Raw genomic sequence first — 25,141 nt, forward strand, 5'->3', positions numbered from 1 at the left:
TAAGTTTATGAGATTTGTAAATTATTGCATTACTTTTTTATTCACAATTTGTACAGTGTCCCAACTTTTTTGGAATCGGGTTTGTACATGAGTTGGAAAGGCCATTTGCCATTAAGTTGGGTTATAAGGGCCTGGTTTCACAGACAGGGTTTAGATTAAGCCAGGATTAGGCCTTAGTTCAGTAAGGACAGTTAAATAGCTTATAAAACACGCCTTAGAAAAAAACATTACCGGTAGGCATCTTCAGAAAAAACAATGGCACTGACATATTTTAAGATACGTCAGTGCATGTTAAAACAGTTCAAACATGCTGTTTTAATAAGCTTTGTTAATTGTGACCGGCTCTGTGACTGACGCTCACTTTAGCCAGGTTTGAGTGATACAATGTTATTTACTCATGGCTTGTGTAGCTGTATTTAATTACCTTTTTATGAGGTCCACAATGATTCTTTTGCTCTGTCCAGTCACTGTCAGCGGAGAATTCCCTCTCTGCGATTGCTTTGATTGGTTATTTTCCCCTCTCTAGCTACAACATGGTGGTTGCACAAATGGATTTTTACACGCCAGTCCCATTTTTTTAATTTTAATCATATTTCTTATTGTTGTAATTAATTTCTGGGAAGAAAAAAGTAGTACAGACATAATTGAAATGCGGGACACTGCTTACATCTTGCAGGGCGCAGGACAAAGCTCCCAATTCTGGGACTGTTCCACAAAATGTGGGACAGGTTGTCACCCTAATTAAAGGGGTCATGACATGAGAAATCAAATTTGCCTTGATCTTTTGACATCAAAGAGGTCTTTGAACCGTTAAAACATTCTGGAAGGTTCAGAGCTTAAAAAACAAGCTCCAAGAACTGCTCATTCCGATATTGCGGGATCTGTGACGTCACATGGGCAAATACATTTGCCTTCAGAGCAAGACATCGACAAATAGTTATATATCATCACACCATAGGCTCCGCCCAATGGAGTTCAGTCGCTTAATGGCTGACATTTGCCTATGCTGGATGTGAGCATCATGTCAAAAGCAAACAGAAGCCATTATAATCACTGACGCTGTCTACACTGGATACAGGATACTGATGCCCGTTCAGTTTCTGAGTGATGATTAATTTTGTAAATTTTGGTTTTATATGGATGAAGTTTTCAAACACTTACTCGTGTTCGATAACAAGAGTTGCTACTGTTTCATATGCAGTGACGTTAGCCAATCATTACAGTGGTCATTTACTGACAAGCCTTAAAGGAGCCGCCTCTTAAAAATGAATTCATACAGAGGGTCAGAATGAAGGTTGTTTTTTTTTATGCAAAAACGTTTTTGAAATTATAAGTGAACCTCAAGGAACATATTGAAATAATAAAAACATCCATGTCATGACCCCTTTTAAAGGGGTAGTTCACCCAAAAATGAATTCACTCACCCTCATGTTGTTCCAAACCTGTATGACTTTCTTTCTTCTGCGAAACACAAAATATATTTTAGAATATGTCAATGAGGTTCAGTGTTGTTTGGATGTTTTGGATCTTTTGATGCCAGAATTGAATTTTTTTGGTGAACTATTCCTTTAAATATATAAACAGTGGTTGATGCATCATGATTCCTTCTCAAACGATTCTTGTTCGATCAACAGAAACTCAAAATAAACACACATGGGGTGCCTTCAGATGAAGTTTAAAGCCAAGGATAAAAAGACTTTTTAAAGAAAACATCCAACTAACGTTCTACATTAAAAACTCTGTGTATAAACAGCATGAGGGGAATTTCATATTCCTGTGTTTTTCAAGTAAACATGAAGACCTCGATTAGCTGGTTCAGGAGTGTTCGATTGGCTCTCCAGGAGCAGGGTTGGAGACCCCCAGTCCTGTTTCAAAAGAGCAAGAAAAATCCTGTTGAAATTTGTTTTGGCCATTTGTCTTACAGATGTTTTTCTGTTGTCTTTTTCTCTAGCTGCCTGTGGTGGTTTCATCACCAAGCTGAATGGGTCCATCACCAGTCCAGGCTGGCCCAAGGAGTATCCGCCCAACAAGAACTGCATCTGGCAGCTGGTGGCGCCCACGCAGTACCGCATCACCCTGCTCTTTGACGTCTTCGAGACTGAGGGGAACGATGTGAGCACTAGGTTTTTGCCTCAGCGTGGGGTGGGTTTGTCTGGTTCATTTCAGCTCGATAGTGTGAATCACCACAGGGCTTTAGGGATTTACTTCTCCAAATTGCCTTCATGCTTTCTCACTTGTTCATTGATGATAGCTTACGGCAATTTTGCCTGGTGCAGCTCACATGACGAATGCCCTCATGATTTGTTTGCTAAGCTTGTGTCTGTTAAGATGAAGGGTAGTTTTCTGGTTTCATGTATGTTTATCCAAAAGCCTCAGGTGGTTTATAACAGAGCTCTTCTGCTAAAGGGTTACCATCTGGCTTCCAGCCTGTTTTTACATTTTTCGTTATTTTATGTTTCACAGATTTCAGAGTTCACTAACATTAATATAACTGCAACATCATTACATTAGTCCTAAATAACATAGTGATTTTAGGCAGTTGGCTCAGGCTGGGTTTTTTTTTAAATAGCTATTAGTCTGTTGAATTAGATGACCAACTAAAACATATTTAAATTAGCTGCAAGTTTTCCTGAGCTTTTTATAGCTTCAAATGTATAGCCTTCTATATAATTGCTGGATAAAGTAAAGCTGTGTTTTGGGTCCATACAGATTACATCAGTGACATGTTGTCAATTATCACAGAAAATAATTAAGACCACAAAAACAAATCTGTTTACAATAATGGACATACACCGATCAGGCATAACATTATGACCACTTTCCTAATATTGTGTTGGTCCCCCTTTTTACTTGCCAAAACAGCTCTGACCCATCAAGGCATGGACTCCACTAGGCCTTTTTTGTTCAGCACATCCCACAGATGCTCGATTGGATTGAGATCTGGGGAATTTGGAGGCCAAGTCAACACCTCAAACTTGTTGTTGTGCTCCTCAAACCATTCCTGAACCATTTTTGCTTTGCGGCAGGAGTATTATCCTGCTGAAAGAGGCCACAGCCACCAGGGAATACCGTTTCCATGAAAGGGTGAACATGGTCTGCAGCAATGGTTAGGTAGGTGGTACGTGTCAAAGTAACATCCACATGGATGGCAGGACCCAAGGTTTCCCAGCAGATCATTGCCCAAAGCATCACACTGCCTCCGCCGGCTTGCCTTCTTCCCATAGTGCATCCTGGTGCCATGTGTTCCCCAGGTAAGCGATGCACACGCTCCCGGCCATCCACGTGATGTAAAAGAAAACGTGATTGATCAGATCAGGCCACCTTCTTCCATTGCTCCGTGGTCCAGTTCTGATGCTCACGTGTCACTGTTGGTGCTTTCTGCGGTGGACAGGGGTCAGCATGGGCACCCTGACTGGTCTGCAGCTATGCAGCTCCATATGCAACAAACTGATGCTCTGTGTATTCTGACACCTTTCTATCAGAACCAGCATTAACTTTTTGAGCAATTTGAGCTACAGTCGCTCGTCTGTTAGATCGGACCACACGGAACAGCCTTCGCTCTCCACGTGCATCAATGAACCTCGGCCGCCCATGACCCTGTCGCCGGTTCACCACTGTTCCTTCCTTGGACCACTTTTGATAGATACTGACCACTGCAGACCGGGAACACCCCACAAGAGCTGCAGTTTTGGAGATGCTCTGATCCAGTCATCTAGCCATCACAATTTTTTTTTCAATCAAACTCGCTCAAATCCTTACGCTTGCCCATTTTTCCTGCTTCTAACATCAACTTTGAGGACAAAATGTTCACTTGCTGCCTAATATATCCACCCACTAACAGGTGCCGTGTAGAAGAGATAATCAGTGTTATTCACTTCACCTGTCAGTGCTCATAATGTTATGTCTGATCAGTGTATATTGAAAGTCTATAGGGCAAGAGACTGCACCAAAATGTAAAAGGATACCATAAATCATTATGTAACTATCTGCAGAGTACTGTTTGCATTGAGCAAACTCCATCCACAGGAGTTACGGTGATCACATTTAACCAGATGTTCATCCACTTACAATAGTTGCCCCACCATTAAAAGGATGATTAACTGTACATGCTCAAAAACAAGAATGAAAACAAGCTCTTCTAAAATACAAGCTGCACGTTTCTGCTTTTAATCACTCTGGAATGTAGACATGCATTGTAAGTGCATGAGTGAGGAAATGATTTTTGTTTGTTGGGTGGATATTGTCTGTGGTAATGGTGTCGGTAGAACTGAACAGGAACATTCCTTCAGTGTTTTGGCACTGGTTTAACAGTGAAAGGTGTGAATGCTCTCAGCTTTATTGATTGCCAAAAACAACATTTGTTCCAGCAACGACTGTACAGTCAGCTTGTGAACCATTACTGACAACATTTGCTGTGAACCACAATGAAAAGCTGTGATCATCAATGAATTATTTGGAGCATTTTGTGCCATTTAAATGGAGGATCGATCCAGTTTCTTACAAAACAAACATTTCACACTCCTTTTCCCTCTCTATTTTTGATTTATACATTTACATTTTATATTTACCAGACACTTTTATCTAATAATACATTCATTAATAAACGTTACTACAGAAATGCGGAAACAATAATACAAAGCAGAAAACAATGCAAGTAATGCCACTATTATATTACTCTGCTGAAAAGACAGGTGTTTTGGGTCACTTAGCTCAACCAGCTGGACAAGAAGGACTATTCTGTTGAACAGCAGTGGTTGAAAGGTGAACTGCAGGCTGCTGTATGACTCCGGTTTGCTCTCTCTTGTGCAGGTGTGCAAGTATGACTTTGTTGAGGTGAGGAGCGGACTGTCTGCCGACTCCAGACTGCACGGGAAATTCTGCGGAGCTGAGAAACCGGAGGCCATCACCTCTCAGTACAACAACATGCGCATTGAGTTTAAATCTGACAACACTGTCTCCAAGAAGGGCTTCAAGGCCCAGTTCTTCTCAGGTGAGTGCCAGCTATGAAGTTTAAAAAACAAAACATCAGACAAAACATAGCATGACGTGGGAAAAACAACATCTGATTGTAGCTGTTTTCAAAAGTGCATTTTGGTATAATGTGCGATGTGGGGTTTTGATGTTATGTGTGATAAAAATGACATATTTCACTTTTTGGAGAAAAGCTTGGATAAGTCTTTGACTTATTAACATAAGGTGTTATGCTATGTAAGGTGTGACTTACATTTGTGGCCAGAATGATTAGCCCCATTCATAAATATGATCAAAGATGACTCTAAAAATAAATCTGAATTGTTTATCCTTTTGATCTTTAATTTATAAAATTAGCAAAAATCTAAACTTTCATTGAAGGAAAAGAATTGAAAGTGGGGGGGAAATAACATTATGAAATAAATGTTTTTCTCCAAAACACGTTGCCCACAATTATTAGCACCCTTTTATTCAATACTTTTTGCAACCTCCTTTTGCCAAGATAACAGCTCTGGTTCTTTGTTCTCACAGATAAAGACGAGTGCTCTAAGGAGAACGGCGGATGTCAGCATGAATGTGTGAACACCTTCGGCAGCTACAGTTGTCAGTGCAGAAGTGGCTTCGTACTTCATGAGAATAAACATGACTGCAAGGAAGGTGTGAAGCACACAAACACACACTTATCTTATATGTGGATACACACAGAGGTAGTGTTGCTTTGAAGCAATAAGTCATGAGAGGCCAGAAAAAATGGTAGCAACAACTACACTGCCCTCCAAAAGTTTGGAAACACCCCTGGCAAAGTGTGATTTTTGGATGATATCAGCATAAATCCTTATCATTTTTTGGTGAAAATACATAACTTGACATTATCATTGAAGACCAGCAATAATAATTTTCATTTTGATTACATAATAATGGCAGTATATACATGTCAAAGTCAGACATGCACCTTTGCCAGCTGTAATGCCTGGTTTCTGGTTTAATCATGGCCCAGGTTTGTAAAAGATTTTTGGGTCAGCACACCTTAATAGCTTCAACAATTGATTGCCAATTAAGTTTAGAATACAATGAACCAATTAGAACCCAGTTTAGGTCAGATAGCTGCTAATGGTGGATATTTTGATGAATCGAAAATTTAAGTTTTTTTCTATGTATAAACTGTTTATATAATAAAATATGTTTTCATAGTTTGTGTTGTCCCTTATCAGTGCAAAATTATCACAAATTAAAAAAGATTCATGCCAGTATTGTCCAAAACACCACTTTTCTAGGGTGTTTCCAAACTTTTGGAGGGCAGTGTATATGCAGGGGTGCACATAAGTGGTGTGCAGGTGCACATGCATGGTTAAAATAAACGATGCGCACCAGAAATCATGGAGGGAAGCGCTTTTGATTCCCAATGTTTTTGAGGACCAGTTCACAGGGACACGTTTACTTACTGGAGTAGCTTTTTTCTCCATCTCTGGTAAGATGGCAATCATGATGATAAGTGTGTTCTTTAATTATTAGGTGTGCAAAGGATCGCAGTTAATCCGTACGGATAAGGTAAAACGGTTCGGCACACATGTGATTCACAGATTAACTTCTAAGTTTAACCATCATTGAGTGAAAGTTTATCATTTGGATGTGTTTTGTCTTGTCAATTTACACATTCAAACGATTTTAAAAGCGGAAGAAGAGGCGAAAATTGGGACTCGCGAGCTGTTATCTGTGCGCACAGCCTCACACCCCCGAAACGCTCGACACAGAGAGAGAGAGAGGCGCGTTTCAGACAGCGCTCGAACACCGAATTGATTCTTCTTTCGTGTTTACTTTCGCTTGAACGGACACAACATTATGTCAAAATACCTGTCTTGGCAAGTATTCTCTTGGTTATGTCATAAGTGAACAGTTGAGAAAGAAACCGGATGTGTGTCAGTATATTCAGTCCGTGCATGCATTCCGTCTTAAAGTGACAGCAGCCTAATATTCTTGCTGTTGTCTGTGTCATTAATGTTAATAAAATAATAATAATAATAAAACATAATTATCATCATCTATCATGTTCGAGAGAAAAGAAGATAGTGAGGAGAGAAAAGTGTGAGTACCAAACTACATCTCCAGGTGCTCCCTTGAGAACCAGACCAAAAAAGTTATGTGCACCCCTGACTATATGATAAAATACACCAATGTTCAGTACTCACTCACATGTTGATCCAAACCTGTATGACATTTCTCTTCTGTGGAACACAAAAGATATTTTGATGTGTTCATGCTATTCTTCTTCATACAATGACAGCTGATCATACTGTAGCTATCATGTGCTAAAAAGGACAGATAAGCACCATAAAACTACCATAATCATGGTCTGTATACTTGTGCGCTATATTCCGAGCTTCTTCTGAAGAGATGTGATAGCTTTGTGAGGAACAGACTGAAATGTAGTCTGTTTTTCATTACAAATAGTCCTCTTTGTCATAGCTCTCAGATCTTGTTCTTTATTCCACACATTTAAGCTGCAGAACATTCGATTATGATGCACACAAGATCCAGCGGTATTATGAGATTTGAGAGCTTTGATCAACACGAAGCGAGTGAATGTGCACAGGATTGTCATTCTTGTGTGAACTATCCTTTTACTTTCAATATAGAACTGATGTGTGGTCCAGTCAGAGCTGAAACTATCTATTTTATAATATAAAGATAAACCAGAACCCTAAATTAGGATTGGAAATTGGTTTAGGTAAGGTTTTGGCAAGAGTTTCACCAAATCTAGCAGAATTACACGCTGTATGTCTGGAGGATCACTGTGTTTTCTGTCTGAGAAACAAACAGCAGTCTAGTTGTTTTATTTCTCCTATTAGCACAAGACTGCTCAGAAAGCTTCACCATTGATTTCAGCTCACTGACACTAACTAGCGTCTGGATATTTTTAGAGAACGCCTTCCTCTTGCGGGCAGAAATAGAAAGAGTGGCAATGCTTGGGAGAAAAGAAAGAAAATGGCAGAGAAAGGTAGTTTGAGAAGGTTAGGAAACGCAGGGCTCTTTGTGCAGAAAACAATGAGTCTCAGTGTTTGAACTTTGAATGTTGCTCATATGATGAGAGGATGAGACTGTCTGTGTGTGCACTCGGTGTTGGACGTCACATGTTCTTGGTATCTCTTGCAGCCGGTTGTGATCACGTTGTGAACAGTGTGAGTGGGACCATCACCAGCCCCAACTGGCCAGATAAATACCCCAGTAAGAAGGCCTGCACCTGGGCCCTGTCCACCACTCCAGGACATCGGATCAAAATAGTATGTGCAATCTCTCTCTATCTATATTTACAGGAGTTGGGTAATGTACAGCAGTGGCCCCCCATTACCATTTTCCCCCATGATGTAACCAGAATAGTTAAACGGTATGGTGAATTGGCTTAGGATCATAATCAGAGATGACAAAAAAGACGTATCATGGCAGGTTTCGATTTAAAAGTATGCCAATTCAAAAATTTCCTTCCTCATTTGTAAATTAAATTCATTCTCTGATCTTCCAAATGTTCAAGTTAACTGTCACCCCCCTCCCCCACCACTTTGAGTGTATATGTGAAAAAGCACTGAACTTAAATTGTTATTATTCATGAATGCTTTGCAAATAGGTGGTCAGCAGGTTATTGCAGAAGCACTTCAAAAAATGAAAGTGTAAAAAAGTTAGAGAACTTACATTTACTGTAAAGCAAATGTACTGAACTAATCATTTTAATTTTATGCAAAATATATATTTTACTAAATAATTTGGACTCCAAAATTGCTGGAAAATCAAAGTCATATGCCTAACCAAGTTGTGTTCCGAATTTGAAGTAGATAGCACAGAAATTGAGGTTCCTGTGAGATTTTGTTTGGACGCTCAATAGATTTCTGTGACAGTATCTCTTCTATCACAAAACAGTGGCCAAATATGGAACCTTGATTCTCAAACCTTTGTGTTTTGTCAAGATCATAAAATAGTGCAGTGAATTTTGTAAAATTTTAAACTTGACACCGCCCACTAGGGGGAGGAGCCTGCTGAAATGATTTAAAGTATTATTTCCATGATAAAGCTATGTCCAGTTTCAAAATGGTTTTCATAGGATAAATTTTGAGTGTATAAGCTTTCGAATGAAACCTAATTTATGATGATAACTAAAATATGTGATGGGAAAACCCTGCATGTGATAGGGTTGCTTGAATCTGTTTGTTTTTTGAATAGACTCCAACTCTCAATTCCTACGGTGCCCCTTAAGTGACATTGTGGTGAAAAAAATTTGGGATGGGAGGAAAAAATATTTTTCAAAGCTTTTGCATTCTCTAGCAAAACTTTTGTGTTCCCTGAGAAACTTTGCGTTCTCTCGCAAACTTTTGCATTCTCTCGCAAAACCTGTTGTAAATTCGGACAAACACTTCCTGTTTAATTTCCCTCTGGCAGTGATTCGGACAGCTCTGTATGTTAACAATGGAGCGGTTAATATTTTGAACTTAGACTTAAGTATAAAGAAATATGTTCAGTGCTTAGTTCAAGGCACATTTTTTTGTGAGAGAAAATATTTGCGAGAGAACGCAAATATCTTTGCGAGAGAACGCAAAAGTTTTGCAAGGGAATGCAACAATTTTGTGAGGGAACGCAAAGTATCTCAGGGGAATACAAACATTTTCAAGAGAGCGCAAAAGCTCAGATTTTTTTTTTTTTCCCACCATTAATTCTCCCTTTGTGATGTTCTACTCGACGCTGCTAACATCGTCTTACTGGGAATTACAGTGTACGTGTTTCTATGGCAACACTATGAATCTGCAGCGGTCAGGTGGTAGAGTGGTCACATGGTACAAGTAGGAACTCTCCGAAAATTCCCAGTTTACAAGCTGTAATTACGAGCTCTATGAGGACGTGAATGCTTTTTACAAGTTGGAATCTCGTAATCATGACATGGCATGAACACACCTAAACATTTTGTTGAGTTACAAATACAATACGATTTTCTGTAATCGAGATCTGGCAGCAACATCACTTTTTTTTTTTTTTGCTTTGATGAGCAATTTGCGCACAGCTTTTCTTGCATATGAAAATACTCGTATGCCATCAAACAAATGAGAATCTGGAACATTTCATAACAATAGAACATAGACGCCAAAACTCTGCTCACCCGAATTTCTCTGTAACTGGCACAGATTTGCAGAAAATTCGGCAAATAAATAATTTACGGACAGTTACATATGTATTTCCAACAATTTATAATGTAAGCTTCATGTTACGCCTCAAATGACAAGGGAATTTATAGTAATGTTAATATTAATTATCCAGTCCCTGATCTCATTTTCTCTGAAATGTCTTGGGTATGCAGAGCATTTGCAGCTTTTTTTGGAGAGTCTTAATTTTTTTTAAACTCAAAAACACATTCTGTGTTCACCCAATGTATTTTCACGTTCCACTGCCCTGCTTTTCCATAGTTTTTTTTTATGTAAATGTGTGCTAGACAGACGCATTTGACCATTGCACTTGTGTCTAGTGTCTACTGCAGCATCTTGCACAATGACACGCCATCCTAAAAACACAGCACTCATTTTAAAAGTAGTTCAACATTTAAAAAACATCTCTAGACCTTGCGTTTTTTCCTTACACTGCCTTGTGTCTCCGTTCAAACTTTGACTTGAGCCACATGTTTCAGGCTTTCAATGAAATTGACATGGAGCCTCATCTGGAATGTGCCTATGACCACATTGAGATTTACGACGGTCGGGATGGGAAAGCACCAAGCCTCGGACGCTACTGCGGCACCAAGAAACCTCAACCAATCATTTCCACTGGAAACAAGATGTTCATCCGCTTCTTCTCTGATAACTCAGTGCAGAAGAAAGGCTTTGAGGCTTCCCATACTGCAGGTGAGCACGTCTGTCTAAATTAAATGTACATTAACATTACACACTGGAATCTGTAAGAGACTGGTAGTCTTTTATAATACAACCTTATATAATAAACTATAAGAGACTGCAGTGCTTTGTGTCATTCCTAACAACAGGCAGTGGTAAAATCACTGAACCTTATGGATTTAATGGCTTATTGCTTTTTACTCTTTCCCTGCCAGCATTTTTTTAAAAAGTTGTGAGTCACCGCCAGCATTTTTGATCCTTTTCACAAAAGTTTCATGGCCCCTAGAATATTTTGTTGTATGACTATCTGAACATGGAATATATCAAAAGACAGAACAGAGCCTCTGCTTTAAAAAAACAAAACATTCTAGCTTCATGCATTCTTTTTTTATCAACACTTCAATGAATGTGTGAAAGTTTCATTTAAAAAAGCAACATTTTGAACAAAAAAAAAAACCTTTTTGTCAAAGACTTCATCCGGATCAGATTCAGAACGATGATCAAAACACAGATGGAGTAGATCGAGTCCATAAACGCCCCCAAAGCTTCACAGTCCTGTACCTCTTCATGGGTAGACATTTCATTCAGTAATGTTACGCAGTTTTAATTTATGTTGTTGAATTTTTGAATATATAGTTATATTACATGTATGTAAGCAATGCTTCTATTGCTTGTTTCTGCTTCTTCTTTGCCTGTGTTTTGATCCAGAGATTCTCTATTCTTTCAGAAGATGCGTAATAGTGCCCCCTAACATATAAAATTGAAAACATGGATTACTGGAAATTTCCATCAATGGCAGGGAAGGAGTTAAGATGCTGTGTTCGATAAATAATATTTTCTAATATTAATAATAACTAAACAACTTTCCCATTAAGCAATATAGTTCATAAGCCATGATGTAGACTGTTTATGACTGCTATTTTTATGCGATTAAAGATCATACCATGAATGGTGCAACTGTAATGATCAATATGTTTGTTCATAATATTAATTGAAAGATTTTAAAATAACTTTCTGGCCTTTTTATGGTTTGAATGGTTTGCAACACATGTAGAATTCAAGTTCCGATTTTCATATTTATATTTCATATTCAATATATTTTTAATATATTCATACATTATATTTTAGAGTTAAACCTATTAATTTTATATTTTACCTTTTTATGTTATTTCAAAGTTTTCCAAACTGGGTTCGCAAACCCTTGTGGGTTTGTGAGGGAACTGCAGGAGGTTTATGAGTTGATAAAAAGCTAATAATTAATTAATATATATTTCTATATTTAAAAAAAAAATAGAATAGATAAATAATTTTAAAATAAAACACTTACTAAAAAGATGATTTATTTTTTTTTACCTGTATGTAATTTGGCCATTAACCAACATTAAAGAACCATGAACATGCAAATGTCTTGAAATATTATTGAAATATTATCTTAAAATCTCAAGTGTAAAGGCCTGTTCACACACAGAACAATTACTATAATGACAACTATATTAGTATCCACACCAACGCACAATAAAGTTCTATAAGCACACACTGCAGTTTTGTTGTCTGCCGCTTTAAATGCTTGTGCTCTTTAAAGTCAGGTGGATTCTGATTGGCTGTTTTTATCGTTCATCAGCTGGAAAAAAAATTGTCCAATGATTTCAACTATATTGTTTCTCTGTGCCATTATCATTACAGTTGTGGTGTGGACTGACTCCATTATTATTTTAAATGTAGAGTGATTTTTATAACTTTATCTTTATCTTAGGGTTATCGTTCTTGGTGTGAACTGGCCATAACTAATATTTTAGGTCAAAGATGTTTGACTGACAAAACAGTTTGGGAATCCCAAATGTATGGCATGTATTAGAGCACTATGTGTTGCATCTCAATATAACAATGTAAATTATTAGTTTCTAAGCTACAGGACTGTTTACATGATTGGGTGCTAATCTCAGCCACAAGCCTGACTACACAAGAGTACTGATATACAGTGATATGATGAGACGCTGAAGTCAGACTTACCTGTGAATAACCTCACATGTTCATTTTCCTCTTTTCTCCAGAGTGTGGAGGCCGTCTGAAGGCTGAGGTAAAAACTAAAGACCTCTACTCTCATGCCCAGTTTGGTGATAATAACTACCCCGGGGCGTCAGACTGTCAGTGGGTGATCACAGCAGAGAAGGGCTATGGTGTGGAGCTCATCTTCCAGACCTTCGAAATTGAGGAGGAGGCCGACTGTGGCTATGATTACATGGAGCTGTTTGATGGGGCAGACACCAAATCGCCCAGACTAGGCCGCTACTGTGGATCAGGGGTAAAGGACAGATCTAGATTTACTACATAAAATGTACAAACATCAAAATGCTTCTACAATTCATGTCAGGAGTTTTGGCAACATCCAAGCTTGTAGTAAAAGAGACCTATAAACAATTCTGTCATCAATTACTCACTTTCATGTCAAAAGTCTCATGGGTTTGAAATGCATGAGGGTGAGTAATTGATGTCAAAAGTCCTTTAGTAGTTTTAGCCCACACCATCAAAACTTCAAAATGCAAACTTTCCATAAGAAGGCTTTTTAATTAAATACAAAAATTCCAGTAACCAATCACACAGCACCAGCATACCCTGTGTAAATGAATCCAGCTATATGCAGAACCACAATTCTTTGCCTTCTCTCACTCTAATGACTCAGTTCTGCTTGATTGGTTTCTGTGAGCTGTTGGGCATTTTGTTCGCTGGGCATTACAGTCCCGATTTACCCTTCTGTCCATGTCCCTATTACAACAGACCTGTGACCCATTTTGGGACACAATCCAGCACTTGAGAACCACTGCCTTATAGGATAAAGACTGATCTTTGAAAGAGTTCGGCAGGGTTTTTCCTCGTTCCTGGAGAGCTGTATGTTACATACAAAATCTCAGGAACAATAAAAAGTCAGTGCATGTAGGTCACAGAACAGCATGATTACATTTACTTTGGTCCAGTGAGAAATGATGAGGTCTGACGCGGACTTTAGACAAGGTATATCAGATGTTATACTGACACTGCCGCTGGCATTGGGTGCAACCTGCTTATCGACTGAGAGATGTGTTTGACTTGAACCAGAGGATGTTAAACAGTACGCATTTGTCTCAATCAGGTTTTGGTAACTTGCCATTTAGCACATGCTTTTAATCCAAAGCAACTGACAATTTACTAACAGCAGGGAATATGTCCCTCGAGCAACATGAGCTTAAGTGTGCTGCCACATTAGGCTTTCACAGCCCAAAATAACCCATTAGGCTCACTCAGAGAAGAATCACACACTCAAGCTCTTAACATCTTCCAGACCATTGGCGACACAGTGGAAACTACTCTGAAACTATATCAAATCCTTTGGGGTTTAAGCCCTAGTGCACAGTCTCACTATCCACTGTTCACATAGGCAGCTACCTTCTAAAGCTCAACATATACTTCGGTTTTTATGAGTAAGTTACAAAATCAGATTACTTTTTTCAAGTAACTAGTAAAGTAACACATTATTCTTAAAATTACAACAAAATATCGGAGTTTCTTTTTCAAATAAGTAACTCAAGTTACTTTGTTTTCCATGTATTATCGGACACCTCTCCCATCCCCATTTTGAGAGAAATCGGCAGTAAGTGCAGGTGTGTTGTGTGCGCTGTGTGAACATGATGGTTACTCATTTTCTTCTTCTCCTGTATCCTATTCTTCTTTAATCCAGAATGGCAGCACAGCTGAAAGGTTTGTTTGAGCTGCGCCCTCTACTGTACAGGCGTGAATTTGCATTTCCTTCAGCCTCAGTCTTATTCATTTCACTTTTAGTGTCTTAAATTTGCCAAAATTAAAACTTTATTGTTGTTATAAAAACAAACAAGCAAGCAATCCCAGCCCAGGTGAGAAAAGTATGAGTAACGATAGGTGAGTAACGATAAAGTATAGGAATACTGAATGTTTTCGTGCAAGTGAGATGAGTAAATGCATGTTCACATTTAGTCTAGAACACGTGTCAAACTCCGCTCCAGGAGGGCCACTGTTCTGCAGAGTGTAGCTTCAACCAGCCACACAACACCTGCCTGGAAGTTTCTAGTAATCCTGAAGACCTTATTAACTGATTAAGGTGTGTTTAATTAGGGTTAGAGCTAAACTCTGCTGGACGGTGGCGCTCCAGAAATTGAGTTTGTCACCCCTGGTCTAGAACTACAATACCCATCATGTTCACACAGCACACACAACACCTCTGCACTTTATTTCTCTCAACATGAGGACAGGAGAGCTGTCAGTCAATAAATGTGAAAAAAATAATGCGTTACTTTACTAGTTGAAAAAGTAATCTGATTACGTAACTCAAGTTACTTGTATCTCCAACACTGCCTGTAACTCATGGTTCCAAAATATTCTGATGCTAGCATGTTGTTAAGCTACACGACTTTTAAGATCAGAACAGATTTTAAAATACTAGGCTTCATACACTTGCTGAATTTATAAATGCTTACAAAAAAAAAAAAAAAACTAGACATTTTACACTAAACGACTTTAGTGTAAGGATCACACACTACCAGACTTTTCAAGTCAATCCGTAAACAACAAACTTGAGCAAAATCACACACTTTGTTGTTAGGAGATGAATGGAAACCATATTTGTTCTAAATTTGGCTCAAAATATCAGATGTGTTTGATATCATCAGATTCGACGCAATTATAGCCCGAAGCTGAAAAATCGGAGCCTGTGCCCATCAAAGTACACAATTTTCACAACTCTGACCAGCCCAAATCTGAGCTGGCTCTGATTTTCAACAACTATTGTCAATTCGTTCAGACTGCAAACCGCGGCAAAAATCTGTGTCATGTAGTGTATTCCAGTCTTTAGTTTGCTATTTTGGACTCAAAATGAAGATTTTAGGTTAAAAGTTATAAATGTATACGAGTTGTCAGAGCCAATACTAGTTCAAGTGACAGCTCATGGTTTTTCCGGCTCTTGTTGACTCAATGTTGACTTACTACACTAAAAACAATCCTGTTGATTTGACTTTTTAAAGTATTTGCTAATGATGAGGCTGGTTTGATGTAATAAAAGGGAATTAGTTCTATCCAGTGTGCTCAAATGTTGCCTTCATCTTTGTTTCCAGCCTCCAGAGGAGATCTATTCCGCTGGCGACTCCATCGTCATCAAATTCCGCTCAGACGACACCATCAATAAGAAGGGCTTCCACGTGCGTTACACCAGCACCAAGTTTCAGGACACACTCCACTCCCGTAAGAAGTGACCCCTAGTGGCCGGGAGGGGCCGTGCAGGGCCTAGGGGGAAGCGAAAGGGCCCCAGGGGGAGGGCCTCGCCCATCGCTCGGAACCCCCCGGCCGCCAAGAACACCCAGACTCGACGGACCAGCCGCAAGAACGCCAACCGCACCTCAGTAGTTCACAGGGGTTCTGGCATCCCCTACTGACTGTGAGGAGTAAAGCCATTCCGCAGTAGACCTTGTTTTTACCTTTTTTTAATTATTACATTGGGGGCAAGATGTTGAGGGGGGAGGGGGGTGGAATGTATTCAGTTGCTGGATACCAATATAGGGGCGAAATCGAAAGGGATTATTGTATGGGAGGGTGGGCGTAGTTGATCGGCTACCGGAACCCCCCTTTTTTTCATCTTTCATGAGCCAAGAGTGCGTTTGAAAAACACAAATACACTGAGGAACTCCTGCAGGAGAACCGAGCAGTCAACCAAACCAGTCATCTGTGCAACAGTGGGATAGAGGAAGTGAGAAATGAGTGGAGCAGGGCATTCGGGACGTGGTTCCCCGCAGGTTTTCCAACCTTGATACGTGAGATTTACCGCTGCACTGTGGGGAAACAACCGTCTCTTCTTGACATTATTGGCATTGCTTGTTCATAAAGAGTCTCGTTGGCCATTGTGGGCCGGTTTCTTTGTCGTTACTTGAGCAAATGACACTGTATGTCAAAGAGATGCATGTGGTACAGCTAGAAGGAAATGTGGATGTGATGGCACCAGCATTTGTAATAACTCGCTTTTTCCTGGCCAGTAGTCCAGAAGGTTCCCTGCCCGATTTTATCACTCTCCAGGAGGTTTTCCAAAAACAGTTATCATATTAAAAGACTAATAAACGAAACGTGGCCCATGTCTGATGGCTGTTAATTGCTTTTGCATAAAAACAGAATGGTGGAAAATTGAAAATTCGGTTCAGTTGTCCTTAGTTTAAGCACACATCTTTTCAAAGGTCCTGATAATATGCTTCTGTCCTCGTAACGCTCATTCTGTGCTTTGCCAATCATGAACAAATTAGGCACAATCACATGAGAATTGGTGGGCACTCTTGTGTCACGACGCCCCAGCGCTGTTTTCTAATAACACTTCCTAGCCTTTTCCTCTTTCTCAGGCTCTTTCCTTGCAGACCGAAATTTCACAATTCTTATTTTCATAACAAATGTCATAGTATGAAAGCTGCGTGTATGGACCTTAGTCAGGGAAGACTTCTAAAAACTTGAAAATAGGTGTGATCTCTGACTTTAAAGAGGTAGTTCAACCAAAAAATTAAGATTCTGTCATCATTTCCTTGTATCATACATCTTGTATGACATTCTTTCTTCTGTGAAGCCATTTGGACGAACTGCTTTGTCCATATAATGATAGTCACTGGGGTCCCGAACAGCATAACATTGGACAGCAATGAATGTTTGGAATGACATGAGGGTGATTAAATGATTTTTAGACTGTAAAAACTATTGAACAAGTGTCCCTCACAGATTCGTTTTCATTCACGTCAGATTAAATATGGCGTCTACTCCGACTAAGGTCCGTTGTCTGTGCAGCAATACGATGTTGAGTTAAAACCTGAAAGAATTGTCCTTTTTTGCAGTCTTAAGGTGCCCTATTGCTAGATAGATGTTTCTCTTACATCGTTGGCTATGGGAAAAACTGTTAAAACTGTTGTAAAATGTAAATTTGTACCAATAACGTACCTCAGCGTGTGGGAGAGTGGTGGGATGGTGCTATTTCAAATGAGCCCTGCAACCCCGGTCATGTCGGTCACCTATTAATCTCCACTGACGTCCAATGTCAGTTGGGAAAAGAGGATGTTAGATGTCAAGTCTGTGCGGAATAGTACCGAACAGTCTGGTCCCCAGGGTTGATTTTTTTTCGATCTGAAGTGTTCCCGCAAGTATGCAGTCGACATCACTGCTCCCTACCTCTCCCTCTCTCTCCCGCAGAGCTCCTTCAAAGGCTGTTGACTTTGTCTCCTCCGTCTCAACAGCTCTTTTCATCATATGATATCATTTCACACCTGTTTGCCTTTGTGGATTTACCTAAAGCGCTTTTAAATCTCAGGTTCAGGATATCTGATTGTTGTTCCCTAACCGAATCATTTCAAGACACTAGATTTGAATCGTTTCAGGACTTGGTTACTGATTGACTTGGGTGTGTGAAATCCAGGAAGGCAAATGATGAGGATTATGGTTTTTAGAGGAAACATTTGGGGGTTTTAAAAGTTTAGACGTTTCTGCCAATGCCTTCCATTTGAACTTTGAATCGGTTCACCTCAAGCCACGTGTTCACCTCAAGCCTCTCAATATACGTTCTTGCAAGCTAAGGATGGTTACGCTTATGCTCAAGATCAACTAACTTATATCCTAGTTCTTCAAATGGATTTTATTTTGTGTGTCCAAGAGAACGTCTATACCCAATTTCGCATCTCTGTATTTGAATATGCTTCCTAGCATAGCTTTGTAGAGTAGTGGAGCACTTGTACATTTTGCTAAGCAAATCACATTCTCCTAAGCATTATTAATGTTTTAAATGCCCATGTTATTTCCTGTTAGAAATAGTGTTTTGTGGCCGAATGCGGGCTTCAAATTATCTGTTTTATCATGACATGTTACCTCAGCATAATAGTGTATGCTTGATCTGTTCACCCTGACCGGCCTTCCCACACAAGACTTGGTACATGTTTATGCATTTTATCATATGTATGTATGTAAATATGTATTAATGTATTCAAAGTACACTAAACCATAGATAACTTGATGAGAAGTAAGGCTATGTGTAATTGCAGACAAAAGATGCAATTTATTTATATTGTATAGCTAATTTTCACCTATGTATTGCACATAGTGTTAACAAGTGCATCTATTTCATAAAATGTTATTTTCATTTTGAAATGCTTCATGTCACATTTTGTCTTGTAGACTCAGGAATTGTGGATTGACCATTTAATTAACTGAATAAAAGCCCAAATATACCGATTAAATCACAGTAGTTAGCACTATGTAAGAAAGTAAATTAAAGGGAAAACACTAGGCAAAGCACTCTATTGTAATTTTGAATGCGTTCAATGATTTTTTTTTTTTTTTTTTTTTTTTGTAATATAACTGGTGTTTTTCAAATATAAGCTAAACATTGAAGGGAAAAGTCCTACGTGTTTTAGAAGCATTTCATTATTTTCTAATGGTTTCAAGGTCTTGAGCTCACATTGAGGATGAAGTTTGGCTTCCTGCTTGTCTTGATGACTGTGTGGATTTCTAAATAAACCACATATATCAGTATTGAATTTGTGAAATATCAGATCATCAATTATGAATGGTCACCACAGTGCATTATTAATGCCTATCTACCATTTCCAACATTAAAAATTAAGCAGATGGATTGATGGGAAGAGCTAAATAAAGTCAGAGATTGGTTAGAAAACACTTACAAATGAAAATGTGTGATTTAGAAATATAGTGAAAAACTTTTTACTGTTGTAATGGGAATATGATGTTCTGTGATATACCCATAAAGACCGATGTTAGCTCTATCACAAGCCTTTTTGTGGAGAATCTTGTAGAGACTCAAGAAAATTCGGGGGAAAATTTTGCTAAGGTAATATATTTTGCATAAAGAAAATGAAGCACGTAACCAACCAACCAACCATTGTCAGTATATAGTGCTATTGCAATCAAACATACTTATTGTACTAAAATTATCTTTTAATTAATTTTTGTTATTGTGTCCAGACAGGATTTTTGTATTATAGAATTTGAAGGAATGTGCTTAGTATGGAAGCTTCTTTCTGCCACGGATTAAAACAATTTAAACGATAACTGCAACTTTTTATCTCACATGTCTGACTTTTTTCTCACAATTGTGAGTTTATATCTCAGAATTCTGACTTTTCTCAGAATTCTGACATATAAACTTGCAATTGTGAGTTATAAAATCCAACTCGGAGGAAAAAAAGAGTGATATAAACTTGTAATTCTGAGAAATAAAGTCTTTTTTCCTCTGAATTGGATTTTATAACTCTCAATTGCGAGTTTATATCACACAATTCTGAGGGAAAAGAAGTCACAATTAGCTTTTTTATTTTTTATTCAGTGGCGGAAACAACCTTCCATAGCTTAGCTTATAACAATTTGGCAAAAAATATCCTAAATAGGTCTTATTTTCTTGATGCAAAATGATTTTGTACGTAATTTTAAGGTGAAAATGTATCTGCTCATTTCTTTGTGAGATGCACACTTTTATGTTAGAATGTACTGTATGGTGTGTGTGTTAATATTTCTCTAAAATAATCCTTTACCATGAAAAGGATCTTGCAGAAAACCACTCAAGTTGAGCAGATAGTGCTGTGAAGTGGTTCGTAAATTCCTGCACGCAGAGGGCATTGGAGCGCAGTGGAGAGCTTTTAGGAGGACAGCGAGTGTCTGTGGATTTCTGCTGAAGTGCTGTATTATTTCCAGACTGCCGGTTAGGAGGTCAAATGATCAGGCTGATTGAAGGTCGCATGTGATCATTGTGACTTTGTGCGTCTGTGTGTTTTGAAAGACAGATCAATGGTAACAATGAAAACAGATAAAGACATCGGGGTAAGTGGATCCGTTTGGTGTGCAGAAACACAAATGCAAACGGTGGTTTCACTGGGAATTTTAACAAAACACATCAGAAGCACAGCATTACTCTGCAGAAGTCAATGTTTGTTTAACCAGAATCTTACAAAAGCCAGCATGAAATTCACCATGATTTTACACTTTTATCTTACAAAAGTCCAGACACACACAAAAAACTTTTTATCATGTTTACTTTGAAATACGATCAGTACTGCAACTCTCTTCAACGGTTTTCTGACAAATACAAAACAATGTACAGTAACCTCTTACATTAAGGTAGGAAAATGTTTGCTGTTATGAGGAACAGAGACCCGGGGCCTCATTTATAAAACGTGCGATTTGAACTTGAAGAGTGTTATACGCAATACGTTAAAATCCACTCCTACGTTTATATTTATAAAAACAGTTTTTGATGTGGAAAAGAGTCCTTGTGGCAGAGAGCTCCCTTTTTGTGTGTGTGTGTGTGTGTGTGTACGTTCGTTCTTTGAATCGCACATATGCATGCTTTAAAAATTATCGTAGGATCAAATGTTGGATGGTTTCTACACAACATTTTATAAATAAGGCCCCTTGTTTCTCTTCCTTAAAGTCAACATAAAATCAGAATGGATCCTATTTACGTTCCTGGCCTTACTGAGCATTTTATACGAAGAAGAAACCAACACACTCTCATGAAAATTCATAACTATTTTATGTTTTGGTGCATTGGTTGCAACTTTGTATGAATTTGCACAATCTTACTCAGACGTTTCCATACGATCTGCTTACGCTGCTCTGAGGGTTAGGCTTCGGGGTGGACCTTCATGCTTTTTTCTAAAAATTGTAGGTTTTCATACAATTCAAATTGTATGAATTCAACAACAATTCACCAAATGGTAAAATAGCTGTTTTCTCGTGAGACTGAGCTGAAAAAAACAAAACAAAAAAACGTTCCTTTTCTTCCAGTGTTATTATAATTTATTATATAGTATTATGTAGCATTTATAATATAATAGTATTACATATACTATTATAGTATTTGTTAATATTTTGAATACTTTTATTCATTTTATTATTCATATCATTCATTTTTATTGTTTTTTAGCTTTAATTTCTATTCATTTTAGTTTTAGTAATTTTAGTACTTCAACATTTCTATTTAATTTTCATTTAAGTTTTTTAAAGTGAAGTTTTTCATCTAATATTCATATTTTATTTTATTTTAGCTATATTTCAGTTAAAGAAAACATTTTAATTTTTAATTGTTTTAGTTTTACTTAACAATAAGTTTCCCTCCTCTTCTGTTTCAGCCACCGTAACCAAGGCTTTTTGGACTATACAATAGCCAATGAGCAATTTAGCACTGTGATAAACTGGAGGGTAAACTTTCACTTTTCACCATCCAATCGATTCCTGATGGAACATGTTCCTGGATCAACGTTCCAATTCCAATCAATCAATCAGATTTGAGGGACAAGTTTACAGTTTTATGACAAGTTTAGGCTTAAAACCAGGGTTTGGTGCTTTTACATCTGTGCTATTCACCTATCATTTCCCTCTGATTTTAGGGATAAGTTATGGGTAAGGTTAGGGATAGGGATAGGACTACATTTTCAGACAGGAATGTTGTTCCAGGATCAACAAAATATGTTGACTCATCTAACTCGGCAAAATCAGGACATGCACCAAATCCCGCCCTTCTGTTTTTCCTAATATCCTGTATGATTCAGAAATATGTTCCATTGCAAAAGTAAAACGGCTTGTGAATGTCAATTCTTGTAGACTTGAACCAAAATGTACAATACCATCTACATCTGGAGTTCAGTTAATTCACTTTCGAGTTGAACACCAACCCTGTCACAACATCCCTCAAGGACGGTGAAAAAGCAGCTTCGTCTTTGACTTCCTTTCTCCTTCAGTGTTGTCCTGCTCCCGCACGCGAGATGAATTCACAGAATTCACGTTCTTCTCTTCGGAGACTTAGGGACTTAGACATGTCCTCACATCACTTCAGTTCAGGTTGTGAATAAAAAACAAAACATCGAGGAATAATCAACTCTTTTGGTCATACGTTAATGCAAATCCCTGACAGATCGATTCATGATAGCAAAGACAGTGTTATTCGCCTAAATTGTGTCCGACGTCATTTCCCACGTCTGTCAGGGCTCGCTACCTTCATGCAGACTGTTCACTATTCACATACAGGGTTTCCTAATTTCTAACAGTGTGCCACATATTAAATACTTGCTTCCCAGTTCATGTTCACATACGTTGTCTAAACGTCACAAACAAGTTCACAGCTGCACGCTTGAAATCCACCTGGAATGAGGTTTCTCGGTCTGAAACGGGCGCAGGAGGGATTCGCCGTGCGATTTAGATCAGTGTGTCAGGAGCAAACTGTGATCCGGTCCACCAAAGCAGACCTCCACAGACACCCATGATCAGGACCGCCAGAGCGGCTTTGAGCACGGCTCTGGGGCGCCGAGTGAAGTCTGAGGGTCCCATTGTCGCCAGCAGCGCGGTAGTGACCGTGAGAGTGAACGCGATGGAAATTGCTGTGTTGATGGCCACAATCTGACCAAACTTGGCGAAAGGCACGATGACACAAAAAAAGAGTGGAATGGTTGAAATCACCGTAGTGACGGCACTAGAGACTATGGCAACACCCACGTGATTGGCTGCTTCAAGGGTCCGTAGCTGCCGTTTGATGGAGGAGTCCTGTAAGCCAAAGTAGAAGGAATGACACTTGTGAAAACTCTTCGTATTAACATTCACCTCACGCAAAAAAAACCCCCAAAAAAAACACTCTCACCTTGTCTTTTTCTTTCTCTTTCATGACTCTTACTTTGGTGATACTGTAGACCTACTATCTTTTAAATCAAGAAGTGTGAATGGCTCATCATGTTTAGCTGTTTTGCAACTCTTGTCAGCAATTAAATTCACAATACTAGAGAGATGTGAAGCTCGAGGAAAGGAATGGTGGAAACAGAGCAGAATATAGGATCAGACGTGTTTATCTCATCAGTATGCTGACATTTCTCCTAGTCACTGGGTTTGTGCTCAGTAACAGCAGGATTTCTCCATAATACTGCAGTCAGCATGAATCAGTGTGTTTACACAATTTTTAGTTATAAAAACAGATGTGAGTAAAAGATCCAGGTAGTCAGGGATGGGCAGTATTTATGATACATATATTTAAAATACGTATTTCAAATACAATATAGTATTTTGTAATTTGTATTTGATAGGGTTGATGAAAATACTTTAGTGTTTTGTATTTTTGTATTTTTAAAATACTGTAAAATGCCTTGTAAGAAGTCTACATGATGACATCATAAAATTAATTTGTGCCGATTGGGTAAACTACTGAGTAAGCACCAGACTTGTTGAGATCAGAATAGAAAATTTATCCATATGGAAGAAGGTGGTCAAGAAACGTGGATGCTGCCAGCTTTCCATCAATTTTTTTTGCATAAATTGCTATAATTTTTAACAGTTCATGTTGAGTTTTGGTAGCCTAGGCTAAATAGTTTACCAGTTTGCATAATGTTCTTGAAAACAATGATAGCGAGCAGCAGCCCCCTATCTTTATGATTAATGTGTTGATGGCCACAATCTGACCAAACTTGGCGAAAGGCACGATGACACAAAAAAAGAGTGGAATGGTTGAATTTCACCGTAGTGACGGCACTAGAGACTATGGCAACACCATAATTAGTTAAAATAGTTGCTATGAATACAGGTGCCATCAGTTGTCTTCTTATGAATGACCTGTTTGACATTGAGTCAGTGTTGCTGAGGCAAAGTAGGCCCTTTGTTACCAAACACCAAGTACCTAAATTAGGAAACTCTTGGTTACTTTAAAACTAACCTTCATCTGGGAGATCACAGGGATATGTTAATACTGGATCTGTTAAAGCCACAATATGTACATTTTTGCCCTAGAGGTCGCTTATTCAAAACAAAGGCATAGCTTGATGACACTTTGATTTCATGGAATCATGGGAGGTGTTGTCTTCACGTCTACAGTAGGTGGAAAAGAATCGTGACGAGACACTTGTCTCATAGCAGCCGCACTTTTCACATATTAGTCATGGTAAAACATCACTGTAAATCAAGAAAACAAAATTCAAACAAAAAGACTTAATGTGTTGAGCTATCTAACATGAGTAGTTTTCTGTTAATGAATGTATCCAAACATAAATAAAATAAATAAAACACATAATATACTAAATAACAACAAAATAAAACTAGAAATCGAGGGTAATGATGTCATTTATAGGCGACGCATGGACATGGTCTGTGTCCTGGTTAAAACTGCTTATTTCTCTGGATTTTAACTATTTGGAAAAAAAAAAAATTGGGATAATTTAAGTACACAAGTCAACAAAATATATAAAATTGTTCTAGCGGTTTTTGAACATTTTAATCCAAAAATCCTACATATTGTGCCTTTAACT

General features: G+C 38.4%; 2 protein-coding genes across 2 annotated transcripts in view; one reads left to right on the forward strand and one right to left on the reverse strand.

Moving 5' to 3' along the window:
* bmp1a (bone morphogenetic protein 1a) overlaps window positions 1–19,426 on the forward strand; it is a 112,474-nt gene extending 93,048 nt beyond the window's left edge. The window contains exons 14-20 of the mRNA XM_067395435.1: window positions 1,952–2,112; window positions 4,810–4,990; window positions 5,503–5,628; window positions 8,122–8,249; window positions 10,631–10,844; window positions 12,884–13,134; window positions 15,950–19,426. Of these exons, the coding sequence (XP_067251536.1) occupies window positions 1,952–2,112; window positions 4,810–4,990; window positions 5,503–5,628; window positions 8,122–8,249; window positions 10,631–10,844; window positions 12,884–13,134; window positions 15,950–16,087 (1,199 nt within the window). The 3' untranslated portion in view covers window positions 16,088–19,426. The remainder of the gene's footprint in view (window positions 1–1,951; window positions 2,113–4,809; window positions 4,991–5,502; window positions 5,629–8,121; window positions 8,250–10,630; window positions 10,845–12,883; window positions 13,135–15,949) is intronic.
* Window positions 19,427–23,054: 3,628 nt separating this feature from the next.
* The window catches only part of disp3 (dispatched RND transporter family member 3), a 59,903-nt gene continuing 57,816 nt past the window's right edge, over window positions 23,055–25,141 (reverse strand). Inside the window, exon 20 of the mRNA XM_067393843.1 lies at window positions 23,055–23,399. Within this exon, the coding sequence (XP_067249944.1) occupies window positions 23,055–23,399 (345 nt within the window). The remainder of the gene's footprint in view (window positions 23,400–25,141) is intronic.

Source organism: Chanodichthys erythropterus, chromosome 9, assembly GCF_024489055.1.
Source record: "Chanodichthys erythropterus isolate Z2021 chromosome 9, ASM2448905v1, whole genome shotgun sequence".
NCBI lineage: Eukaryota > Metazoa > Chordata > Actinopteri > Cypriniformes > Xenocyprididae > Chanodichthys > Chanodichthys erythropterus.